Source organism: Phasianus colchicus, chromosome 12, assembly GCF_987193195.1.
Source record: "Phasianus colchicus chromosome 12, bPhaCol1.hap1.1, whole genome shotgun sequence".
NCBI classification, from domain to species: Eukaryota; Metazoa; Chordata; class Aves; order Galliformes; family Phasianidae; genus Phasianus; species Phasianus colchicus.
In genome coordinates this window covers 7,669,990-7,683,591 of record NC_143447.1, presented here as the reverse complement: position 1 = coordinate 7,683,591, position 13,602 = coordinate 7,669,990, and the positions used below count along the sequence as shown (strand labels likewise).

Below are 13,602 nucleotides of genomic sequence, written 5' to 3'. Positions count from 1 at the left end.
TTTTCTTTTACCACAATTTTTGAAAGATTTTAATGTCATTTACTTTGATATGGAAAGGATGCTTAGAAATCTGTTGATTCCCACTAGAAAACCTTTATTTGTGCTCTGGCTCAATTTGAATGGAGATTTATTGTTTAGATTTGTACTTCAAGTGTGGCAGTGAAAGAATGAACAATTTTACTTGGCTAAACATTATTCTGAATGAAAATATAAATGTTGTTAGAAATTATGACTGAATTATGCTTAATAAATCGAGACAAAATTTTAATAAGCTGTGAACGAGACACTTAGCTTCCCCTCACTTTAGTTCCTCCTGTATTGTGTAAAAGTTTCTAAAGGTTAGACTCTGTATAGCCACTGCTGAAGAGGAATTTCACCAGCCAAAACACCGAAGTCAGCCAAAGCCATTTTTTAATGATCAGTTATACAATCACTCTCATGTTTTTGCCAGTGATGAGGGTGTGGTAGAAAAGAAGGTGCGGAGCCACAGAGCATTTTCTACATTCCTATCAAAGAAGTTTTTTGCTCTACTCAGATTGCAATAGAATATTTTATGTGGATCTCCAGAACTTCCAGAATGTTTGACATAAATAATGGGTGGTGTTCCCACTACCCATTTTGATATCTTCAGTACTGATATCTACCTCTGATCTTTTTGAAATCTCTTCACAGCTTTCACCGAAGTTAAGGTTGGAGCGTACATAAATGCATTTGATTTACTAAGATTGTTCCAACTCCTTTGTTGCATAAATATTTATTTTAACTTTGTTTTTTAATATATTTCTGGACATGTATATAACTATATGCATGAAGACAAAAGACTTAATCTAATAAAGTTCTTATCAGGCAAAACACTTGGAAGGACCTGGATGGGAAGTGAGGGAACTGAATTCCTGCTGGAGTTTTCTTATGCAGAGTAACTTCCTTAGGTCCAAAGCTGAATGTGGTGTGCATGTGTACTCCAGCAACTGTGACTATGTGGTGGGCTCAGCAGAGTAGATGCAAGCCAGGCTGAGCTTTACAGATCAGGTGTGCATACCAAATCATACAGAACACTTGTATTTGCACATGCGTTCTCTCGTTCTCTTCTGTATGTCTGCTATAAAATAAAAGTAGCTTTGTACTTAATAAAATATTCCAACATTGTATTTTATCAGTATTTTTCAGACTTTGGTTTGTTCCTCAACTTAGAACACACCATTAAACACTTGTTTAGAAGACAGAATTATATCATTTGTTTCACAAACTTAAATTCTTCTCCATGTAGCTGCAAGTTGAGTGTGTAATTTTATTCACCAAATTAACTGTAGGAAAGTAGAAAGAAGAGAGGCTGCTGTCAGAAGAATTGTGAGTGCCCTTGTTCCATGCCTAGATTAAAATGTTTGACATGTCTAGATTAAAATAATTTTAAACATTATATATTTCTTGACATGTTTAAGATATAATTTTTGTTTACTTACAGACTGTGTGCTTATGTCTTTAGAAATCAAACAGTAGTGACTCAAATCAAGCACTAAGAAAATGAAGGGGCATGCAGTTATTGAGGCCATCTGGAAAGCCTGGGTAGGGTAACTTGCTTCAGGAACTCTTTGGCAGAGATGAGAATAGCATTCAGATTTTCTAGGGCTACTCCTACATTCGAGCACCTTAACTGTGAAACCTTTCTCTTAACCGCCTCATTAATTTCTGCAGCACAGCTTTACTTCAGCAGCAATATCTAGTTTCATTGTAAGCCTTTGACTTTTTTAATAAATATTGCCTGATTTTACAGTAAACAAGCCAGTGATCCTGTGGAGAATGCTACTGAATGGCATGATGTGGTTAAATGTGCTATAATATTATGTGGAAACAAGTATAAAACTCCAAGGTGATGTCATTGATGAGATGGAGTCCTCTGCTGCTTAAGCTCCCAGAGGTGAATAGTGCTTTGTAGTTCTCTGTTTGGATCAACACTGTTGAAGATGAAATGTTCCCCAAGAATTTTACAGATACTTGTTGCTAACAGGGTAGAGATGAACAGCTGGAAGTTTGGATTTAGTTTTAGGTGTTAGAGAAAACAGAGCTTTAGTAAATATAAATTTATTATTTATATTCTGCTTTCAGTGCAACTTTTTTCTAGTCTTGTGGCTTTCTGGTTCTTTTTTTCATTCCCATTAAGATTTTGGTTCCAGTCATTTTGCTGTGGAATCTGTTGACTTATTCAAGTTTGTCAAATTTATACAGATTTATATCTATTTGACATTTATATGTCAGATTTGTTTTATTCATTTGTTCAGGTTAAAGTTAAACTCTGAGCTGTTTAGTGGAACTTCTGATAATGTAGAATAGCTGTGTAACTGAAAGAAAACTATGGCTTACTTCAGTTTAGTTTCAGAAAATTATAGAAACTGGGTTAAGCAAATTAGGACTTAGGCCATAATAGCAGCAGCATGAGGAGGTTACACTCATTAATTTGTGTTACCATGGATAAAGATGCTCAATAGAATACACTCATTACATTCATCAGGATATCTGTGTTAGAAGTAGCGTACAAAAGCTTACCAATATCCTATGTCATTTACTAGGAGGTGAAGTGAAGTCAGTTTTAACCACAAAAGGTTCTATAATGGTTTGTCTGTACAAAACATGTGAGTTGTGCATCCCATGGAAACAGAACAAAAGTGTGTAACTTGCGTTTCTAGTTTTCAGACTCCTTAATTTTGTGTGTGAGGTAGTTCTATAAACTTCTGTTTTTATTATATATGTAATGTCTGTTCAGTGAGGCAAATTCTGCAGGGCAAAATGGAAAGTGCTGGCGCTGAAATAATTATGAAGCTTAATAACATGTACTCACAAATGTAGTTTTTTCTATTAAGAAGAAGCTTTATCTCAGTTGCGCAAGTGGTTTTAAGAGACATGCCATATCAAAATAAATCAGCAGTGATTGTAGTTCCTTCCATTGCCACAATAGTTTATCAATTTGGAAATGTTGTGCTAGATTTTGCCTTCATAATGTATAGTTAAGAAGAAAAATGTATCTCTCATCCACCTATGTCTTTATTTTGGCAGAGAAGTTTATCTTCGTTTCATTTCCAATTCTGAAATGGTTGCTCAGAATCTGCGCTTGCCTCCTAAACTGATTGACTAATCCTCTGTTTCAATATTAAAATGTATAAGGTTATAAATTTTTTCAGTTGTTTATAATAACCACTGTAGATTATTTTTCTTTATGTGTGATATTTTTTTCTTGTCAGAAACTGATTTTTTTTCTTCTAGGCTTTGATAACTTGTTTTATGTGTGGTGCTTTGAGTCTGTGGCACTAAAATACTGCTGTTTTCTGAAAGCTATGTGCAGTTACTCAGAATGACAAACTTAATTGCTCCATATTCAATAAGATGCAGCTATAATGTATAGACACTGTAACTATGGCCTTTCAATAATGGTATTTAGTTTCTTTTAAACAGTACTTTGCCTTAGGACTTGGTTAACATCTTATTAGCTATCTTAAGTCCTACAGGAATGCTCAGTGACTGATACTGGGATTGAACTTTTTAGACATTTATGATAACAGTTTTTCATGTGTGTGTATATGTGTTCCATGTATACATGTACTGTGTAAGAGGACCACTGCCAGGCTAGTAAATCAAGTTACTGCATGTGTGATATGGCTCAGTGGCTGTGTCACAAAGCAGAAGCTGTTTTGTTTGTGGGGGAATTGAACAAAGGCATCTTAAACACTATTGCAAAAAAATTTGTATGGAATGGTCAGATTCAGCAGATTGCGTATAGATTCTGTCATACAGTAAGGCACGAGTTCACATCTGTTTTGTTAAGCTGTTTTTATTAAACTTGTGCTACTCTTGTGATGTAGGTTATCTAGTTAAGTGTAGCTCTGCAAATACCTTTGCTTCTTTTTAATTTAGTTAGTGTGTCTGCACAAAAAGTGACAGTTTCTTCAGTGAATTTGATTACAGACACTTTCAATTAAATTGATGCAACTGTGTAAGACCAATGTTAAAGAAGTACTTTACTATAAAGAAAGGAAATAAATTAGTCTAGTATATGAGGATTTTTTTTTTTTTCAGTAGCAGTTTAGTACTTAGTACTGTATTCTACTGATACCTCACATGATTTTCCCCTTTCTAGGTTTGGCTTGTGACTTACATTCACCGTAGTGTCATAATTGATAAAAAAACAAATAATAAGCACTTTAATCTCTCTTAAGGAGCTGAGCACTTATATCCATGGTAACACACATGTAGTGTATCTTCAAGCAGTCATGGAGATCTTTGCATTCTAGTATATCATTACAACTATGTCTACTTTTTTTTCCAGACAGGTTTTATTATTATTTTTATTATTATTATTATTATTTAGTTTTTCTCAGAAATTTGCAACCCATTTCCAAATTATTTTACCTAACATCAGTAGCTGAAGTCTGATGATTAGGCTTCTTCATTCTTAAGTCATGAATTAAAATATGATAAACCTACAGTTTGATAAAGCATAATATAACAAAAAAGTATAATAAAATATATTAAAAATAAAAACAGAGAAAGTATGAGTGTAAGACTTGCCTGAAAGGGATATTAAGATGAAAACTCCTTCAGAGATGGAACAAATGGGAATCTGGATACAAAACAGACTAACTGTAGAAGGTACTGAATGCCCTGAAAAACAGAGCAAGAATACACAGATTGGAAGGAAAGACGAAGAATGTACAGTCAAACAGAAGGAAATTGTTGTAGAGTTTTTACCTTACTTTGATGTAATTCTAATAGTAAGAAGTTGTCTTATTAAAACATAATGCAAAAATTAGGAAATGGAAATAAGAAGAAATAAGCATATTTTATATATCATAGGGAGTAAATTGTATTCTTGGAATGGAGAAATGACAATTTTAATATCCACAGAATCCCCTTCAATACTTTAATGTTGTCCACTTCTCCCCCCCCCTTTTTTTTGTATGGCAAATATGCCTGAATATGTCATCTGTATTTCATTCCAGCTTTTGTCATTGGGAATCTTGTTTAACCAGTTTTATCTGTTTTGTGCTCTGTTCCTGTTTACATAATCTCATTTTAGCTCTCTGAAGAGGGTTATCCACAGTTCAGTGAATTAAAGATCATATTATTATTAAAAGCATGTTTGTTAATGTTTCATATTCAACTTAAACGAGTACTTTATGAACTTCACCCAGTTCTGTTACCATGAGCTTAACTTCTATAAACTTAGTTAAAATAATTGCTAGAGCTTTACTGGCATCCCCACATATTAAATGTAACTATGTAAAGTCTTTATGCATGGGTACCAACAGCAGTCATTAATTAATGTAGTGTAATTAATTTTTATGAATCCTATATGAAGGACTATTAAAAGTAAATCATGTATGGGCTAAAGAGTATGCATCCACAGCTTAATCTGTATGTGTGGTTCTCTGTCTCTTTGATTTCTGATCTATACTTGCTAAACTCGGTGTTCTGTTAATTATTTTGCTTTCATCTCCTTTGCCATAACTCATTCTATCTCAATACATTTCCAAGCAGTTTTCAAATCTTTTTTTTTGAATGTGTGGGTCAGTGACCTGTGTCATAGGACACAGTGATCTCTGATACGGTGGTGTCCATGTATGTTTTAATAGTTGCTAGCCTTAATATTTTGTTAATTAACATAATTGTTAATTATATGAGCAGAGAATTGCCTCTGTTGCCTTCTCCTGTGATGGTGTCCTGAGATGGTCTGTCAAAACTGCACTGCAGCGCTCATTTCCTTTGCACATCTGTTCTTCTGATACTCTGATGTTTTTATCTGTCATCCCAAAAGAAGGCATGGAGGTGACATAGAAGGTGGAGTGTGTAGGGTAAGACTAACTGTGAAGAAAAGGAGAAAAGGGAAGAGATGTAGAGTTTTTTGGTAACTGAACTTTCTGTGATAATGTGCTGCAGGACATGGCATGTATTGCCAAAAGCTATTTGTAATTCAGAAGCTTAATTTGTACTTGTGCTTTGGAAGAGCTCTGCATGCAATTCTCATTATAGTGGAAATAAACTGAGGCATTTTTTCCTATCTAAACCAAGCCATGTAATTTTAGTCCTTCAGAGAACTGATATACTGCATGTTCATTGTCCACTCAAAGAACATATATATTCTAAATATGTGTTTTGACTTTGTTAAATTTCACTATCAAATTCAAGATACTCATATGATTGGTTGTTTTTGTTTCCAGGATTTTTAATGAGGCCAATAGATTTTATTTGCAGCTTATTCTTAATATTACTTCATATTTTATATATATTCACCTTGTGTCTTGCTAATTTAATGAAATAAATTGTGAGAAAGGAGAAATAATACCAGTTTAGTTAAGTTTTTTAGTTAAGTTTTAGTGGGTATCTTAGGATGCATACAGCAAAATACAGTTGGGACCAGATCTCTGGATATTACAAGTTCATTGTGGGCTGAACCTAATTTTAAACCTATTCTTTTAAAAATAAATGAATAAAAGTATGTATACTTAAGGAGGTTGTTTGGTTGTTTGTGGACCAAAGAATGGTTGGTGATGTAAGGAATCACTAGGTGCAGCATGGGTCAGCTGTAGTCTTCTACTGCACTGCCCTGTGTAGGCATTTGGATGAAAAAGAACAGACAAATCAACATTCCTTTCCCTGAACTCCCCAGCATGCCTCAGCTGCTTTCACTCAGCTCCAAAAAGGAGAAATCAGACAAAAAGGAGCCACTGGTCGAATGCTTGTTAATTAGTAAAACTTTGTTGTGTGCAAACAGCAAAAATTAAAGGAATATATAAATGCTATTTAAAAGTATGTGAGAAGTTAAAGCATCAACAGAGATTTATTACAAGCTTTTAAACTTGTACATAGAAGAACAAGGGTGTTTTTTTTTTGCAGTATTTTTGAAAGACCAGGACTTGTCAGCCTTTTTATAATAAGTTCATTGACTCTGTAGACAGTCTGAGTGTTTTCTGAGTTACTGCTTTATCAAAGTGATTTGCATGTTTTTAAAGATGTTGCTCACTAGAAAACAGTCTAGTGAGGGCACGCTTGGTAAACACTCTTTTACATAACTTTACTTATCCATTTGGGGTGGGGGAAGTAATGAGGAAATAGAATAAAAAGTAACTGGAGAGAGATTTCATTTTTTTTCATAAAATAAAGGAAAATATCTTCTTGCCAAACTACTCTGGAGGATATGTTTTCATTCAGATAAACATGATTTCACATGCAAAAATACTATGCCTCAGTAATTAATGTGCAATTACCTTACCAGATATCATAGAAACCAAAGATGCAGATGGATTTGGAAAAGATTAGGGAAATTACTGGATGATGGAGGGAAATACAATAAGATCTAGGAGGTAGTGAAAATGATGGAGAAAGGCTTGCTTTATAGTTTGTCTCTTGTTTTCTTTTTTCTTTTCTTTTTTTTTTTCCCTACAGATAACTGCTTTAGCTGCTGCTGGAGAGGACACTTGTCTAGGTTGAGTCATATGGCTGTTCTGATGCTCTTATTTAAGGTCTTAATGTAGTAGACAGTGAGCCTATACATGAGAACTGGATCTTTGTGCAGAATATTGTTTTATATCAGACCCTGAACATTCAGGAACAAGAAGCACAAATTAAGTCAGATGATTTTTGTTTGTTTGTTTTGAGGGGACTGTGATTGACAAATCAATGAAGATCAGAAATAAAACACTTCAAGCCCTTCACATCACAGAATTAGACGCTTACAAGAACATACCTGCTCTGTGTAGTAGTGTAACAGTATAGACTCATACTTCCTCTCATGGTTCCCTCAGTTGTAACAAACCAAATGCATGACCTTTTAAATGTGTATGTGTATATTTTAGGGGAAGGTAAGTGGTGAAACTGAGGTGATAATTATCTCTGAGAAGTTGCATGCTGCAGCCAATTGCTATGCCAAAAACTCTGTAACCGCATGTGATGAACTATGATGAATAGTTCATTGTGTATAGTCATTGTACATAGTTCATTGTAATTTTGTCTTTGTGCTGTTCATTGATTTATTTCTAAAAAAAAAAATCCATGAATTGTATCTTTTTGAATACAAGCTGAACTCAGTAGCTGAACACCTTCTGTCCTGAGACGGTCACTGAAAAACAGGCAGAACTTGTGTTAAATAAACACAGCCCCAAGTGTGGGTTTTATGATATGCAGATATAGCTGCACCAATAACACTGTAAGGCACTTGTAGTTTGCTGTTTGCTCCTGCCTGTTCACTGTGTGCCCCGCTATGCTGGTGTTGACTGTTGTGGAACTATGTTTTTAAATGGATTGGGACATTTTTTCCTGGAACATTTCTTCCTGCCACTATGCCCCTTCTATTTTGGTCAAGATCATGTATATATGAGATATAATATATGACATTTTATGCATAATGTATATGCATGTAATATACATTATTATTTTTGTTGCCTAAGCTGAAGCCCTTTGCAGCTCCATAAATAGTTACATGGATGTAGAGTGCTGAGCATTATAGCCTGAAAAGGGCAATGGGACAAGACTGCCTAAATTTTGTGTTGTTGTGGAAGACACTTCTCATGAATATATTATTTCTTAAATGCCCATAAGGCTCTTGATATCTGTTAGGGTTTTTTTTTTAAATTACTTGTAAGTACTGAACAATGGGATGTGATAGTGAAAATCATTTAGGGCAATAAGGAAGATGATGTTAAAGTAAAAATATGTGATGGCAGGAATGAGACTGTGAAGTAATGTTACTTTAGCATGTAGCTGTGGCAGAGGAGAAACAAAATCTTCCTTGTGTGTTCTCAAATAGTAATTTTGAAAAATAAAAATACATGCTTGTAATACATACAGACTTTAATTTCAATTCTTTGTTGATGTTTTAATGTTATATCCTAACTATGTTTGCTGTGGTGCCGTGTGAAACTTCTGTTTGAAAATGTTGGAAAACAGTTGTGATTATTTTTGCCTTTTTAAAAATATTGCTTGTTGTTTTTGTTTTTTGTTTTTACTAGAATGCTGCTGTTCTTGCCAGTGAAAGAGATGCTATGGAAGAGTTACGAAATAGTATAGAAAATCAAGTCAAAAAGCTGACTGAGGCAAACACACAGTTGAAGAGAACAGTTGATGAACTAGAAACAAAAAATGAAGAGTTGCACAAACAATTTGATAATATGAAAGGAGAAGAAAATTCAATGAAGGAAAAATTAAAAAGATTTAAGGTAAAGTAGCAAAACAAGCCGCTAATGTAGTCTCTTTTTTATTTGTGAAATGTATGTTTTATAAGAACAAAAACTTAAAATAAGGGTGAACATGCTTTATAACTCAGTTTATCTGTGAGCATTATTATGTAGAGAAGTGGAAATTAGAGGTGTAAGACAGTCAGTGAATGTTGCTAAATATTTGCCGTTTTGTATGCACTTCTTAAGGAATTCTGGTTCTTTGTGGGTGTCAAAGTGGAGGCTGTGCCTCTATTTCTAAATATATCGGATCATATATTTGCAGGATGAAAATCAACAATTAGAAGCAGCATTGAAATGTGCTGAAAAAGAGGCAAAAGAATTGATGGCATTAAAAACATCTTTAGAAAGCCAACTAGAAAATATGCAGGTAAGAAAAAGATCAGTTGTTGGGAATATTTAAATTTTAAATTCACTGTTTACCTGAGTCACCTTGTTTTCTACAGAGTAGCATCTCATTCTTCTTGAAGTACACTTCGTTTCTAAGTGCCAGAATCATTGCACTGTTAAAATACTTCATCAATCCCATAGTCTCATCTAACCACATTTATTCTCTTGCTAGATCTTTTTTATTAGTAGTTTTTTCTATCAAAATTTCAGGGAGAAAAATCACAAAATAAACTATCAAGTTCTTGCAAATCTTTTTCAATATTTTGAATGATCATTCAGCTCTGGTTATATTGTATTGTATTTTCTGTATTAGAACATCAGTTTAGGACTGTATATAGTCTGCTGTTTCAGGAAGTAAAATACATCTTAAAATCTATGAAATGTTGAGAATATTTTTGAAAGTTAATGAGAATTCTCTTGATAAAGAAAATAGTATGATTATTATGAAACTTAACCACAGCAATATGGTACTGCAGTATATTAAAAAACATTGGCTGTACCAATGTGACACATCCTATACAATATCTCAGATTTCAACTGAAAAATGTAATTTACCAGAACGAGTGGCTGGAAGGCAACAAGATCTTTGAAGGTCCAGGAAACGCTTAGTTCTGTGATTCTTAGGATACACCAGCTGGCTCAGAATACAGTGATGCATTACAAGAAGGACGTGGGCATGAGAGTTTTTAACAGATGTGAGAAGATCAGAGCACAAATCCCCTGAACTTTCAATATCCATGATACTCTGAAACAACGTTACTGCTGTCAGTTTATTGTTAATCCAACTAAAAGCAAACTAACTGAAACTGAAATTCTTCCTCGGAACGTATCTAGGGTTACATTTTCTATTAGAATAATTATGAGTAAAACTTCACAAACCTCTCTAATTTTTAGTAATGTTCTTAGGATTTGTTTTCTCATCCTTCTCTGTAATAAACAGTGAAAATAAAAGCGAGGATGGAAATGGGAAGATAAGATATGTGAAAAATGCAAGTTCCTTTTCAGGACTATGACTCAAAGGAGAAAAAGCTAGATTTCATTCTCAAGAGTCTCTATCTTCTACATATCTGAAATTCAAGCAAAAATTAGCAAGACCTGAGGGAAATTAAGGTGACACATTGCTTGCATTAAGCCTACTCTATTTATTATTTCAATATTGTGTTTATTCACATCTATTATTAAGTTGGTAATTGCCCTATTTAATAGAATAAATTTCTTCTCACGGTGGTAATTGATTTATTTCGTTGATAAATGTGAACTAGAGAGTTGAACCTGCTTATCTCCGATGTTCAATTGCCTTTTCAGTGTGCTACAAATGCAAAAACTTCCCGCTGGTGACATTATTCTGCCATAGTATGTTTCACTCATCTATGTCTAGGCAGTTTGTTTCTCAAGGATGTGTAAACAAACAGTAAAGGTAGATGATCTGTGAAAAGCTGGGAAGGGAAGGGAGGTTTTTATAGCCTGCTCAAATATGGCATGTTAGCAGGGTCCCAGGAATTCAGCAGCTTTCAGAACTGAAAAGCTGGAGTTTCAATCTTTTCAAGGTTCTAAAAATCCTTTGGTGCTATCACGTAATTGTCACAGAATTAGGCTTTGCAAAATAACATCTATTAGCCCCCAGCATGTTTTAGGATTATGTGTACACTCCTTGTGCACCTGCCATTAACCACTGTTTGTGTTAGAGATGTCTTTATTAGTAGGTTATATAAGGATTTAAGGAAAAACTAACCTAACAAAACTCTTTTAACAATTGATCATATTTTTTTTCCCTCTTCTCTTGTAAGAATACAAATTTTATAAATATATATTTATGTTATAAGAACAGGAATTTTTTTGTGTTTCTGAATTACCTTGAATGAAGAAACATGAATGTTTGCATATTTACAGCTTTTTGATGTGTAGTAAAGTACCATCCATATTAGATATTCAACAAATCTTTAAATTCATAATAATGAAATTGAAATTTAAGACTATATTTTGCAATGCTTTTTAAATTTTATTTTGATTTTAATTATTTACATTTTTCTGTTGGAGCAGCCTTAACTGTCCATAACCTGGTGGTAGTCAGTTTAATGGTGCTTCTCAGACTTCATAAAAACAAACTCTTCCTTAATCTTGTAGTTTCTGTTTACATTAGGGCCATTAAGATATTTTACTATGAAGGAAGGAGGAAGAAGTAAGGATTCCAACATAGAGATGTAAGATAACCTGCTTTTCTTTTATTAGAGTGAACTAGTGACACTCATTCTGCTAATGAACAGTATTTAGAAACTGGAGGGTGGTAAATTCTTAAACACACATCCTGAATATGATAACAGAAATATATGGCCTGTTTGCATATGCTCCTGGTAGATGAGCATACAGCGTGGCTCTGCAAATCATTCAAAATGCAATCTAGATATGAAGGTATGTTTTGAAGATTAATGCCAAATCTTTAGGAAGGGAATTTCTGTGCCAGGTGCAGCAAAGTTCTGTTTGTGTGTCTGTCAGAACAAGACATCCTTTTGATGAGAGTGTGTAAGTCCTATAAAAGCACAGCAATGGAAAAAAACCACAATTATTATTTCTCACTCACAGTGGAACTGTTGTATTTTATTTTATTATTTTATTATTTTGTTTCCTAGGAAAGCAAATTTTGTTGTTGAGAATACTTTTAAGGGAGATCTGAAGTGGAAGGTATAGGAAAATTTGAAACCAGAAATGACTATTAAAACTTGTGCAGGAGGTTGGACTTGCCAACATGCATGCAATTGCAGAAGAATGTGTGTTTGCATATAATGGAACCATGAAAAGGGAGTATGTTTTTTCCAATGAATGTTGCAGCAGTGTTCCAGAATATACAGCAGTGATAAAGTATCACTAAAATATTGTTTATCCTACACTGCCTAGCAAATTGTAACTCCATTAACTTTTTTTAAGCTATTTAATTTGTGTTAAGTTTGCAAAAACTGGTAGCGTTATTGCTGCACAGGTGTACTATATAAAATATCTTTAAGTTGTTAGAAAAGAGGCTGAACATTTAATTAAGTGTGTCTTTTAATCTACTGCAGGAAAACATCCATTGTATTTCACAGGAACGGCAGCAGTTAACCCAACAGTTAAAAGATGAAACTCACCAGAAGGAACAGCTGGAGAAGATAAAGAATGAAATGGAAAATGAACGATGGCAACTGAACAAGACGGTTGAAAAGTTACAGGAGGAGGTATGAGTTCACTCAGAAGAGGCTGCAGGGGTCTAAAAATTTAATAGGCAGAAGCAAATGAGCTGCCAAATTGCAAACATTAAAAAAAAAAAAAGTAAAAATAAATGAAATGCAAACTTTACTAGTAGTTTCTTCCACTTAGTGACTATTAATACAAGCTCTCAGGGCTGGAACTGTAGTTGGAACACTGCAATCTCAGAACGCTTTTGTAAAATAGCTTTGTTAAAACGAAATCCTAGATTTGAGTTTAGTTCCATTTTACTGCAGACCAAAGCAAGTCCTTGATCAGCTCTGTTTCAAAGAATGACAACTGATTTTCAAATTGCTTTTGCATTAGACCCTTAGTTGGCCTGTGTGTAAGCGATACAATTTAATATTCATATACTGAAGCGTTACTACATTTCACTGTAAATGTTTGATAAATATACTGTTTGGGAACTCTGGTTTGAACACTGAAGCTTGAGACAAACATCTTTTGCTGGTTTAATCGTGACAGAACCTTTCATAGCACTGTTAGGGAGAGAAAATATCTGTCCATTTTTCCTAGATGGCTGAAATGGTGGAGGCCTCAAGAACATCTACTGTGGAGCTTCAGAACCAGCTTGATGAATATAAGGAGAAAAACCGCAGAGAACTTGCAGATGTGCAGAGACAATTGAAAGAAAAAAACCTTGAGTTAGAAAAATCACGTCTGACAACCATTAGAATGCAGGATGAGGTAATGACTCATAACTTCAGTGATTAATTTTAACTTTTGACCTAGAATTATGTTCAGATAGTTTACCAAT

At 34.0% G+C, this 13,602-nt stretch overlaps 1 protein-coding gene across 5 annotated transcripts in view; it reads left to right on the top strand.

Moving 5' to 3' along the window:
• The window catches only part of CGNL1 (cingulin like 1), a 52,156-nt gene that overhangs the window by 25,003 nt on the left and 13,551 nt on the right, over nucleotides 1–13,602 (top strand). For all 5 annotated transcript variants that reach the window (XM_090148805.1, XM_031616496.2, XM_031616497.2 and 2 more), the window contains 4 exons: nucleotides 8,994–9,200; nucleotides 9,484–9,588; nucleotides 12,662–12,814; nucleotides 13,362–13,532. In XM_090148805.1, the coding sequence (XP_090004931.1) occupies nucleotides 8,994–9,200; nucleotides 9,484–9,588; nucleotides 12,662–12,814; nucleotides 13,362–13,532 (636 nt within the window). The remainder of the gene's footprint in view (nucleotides 1–8,993; nucleotides 9,201–9,483; nucleotides 9,589–12,661; nucleotides 12,815–13,361; nucleotides 13,533–13,602) is intronic.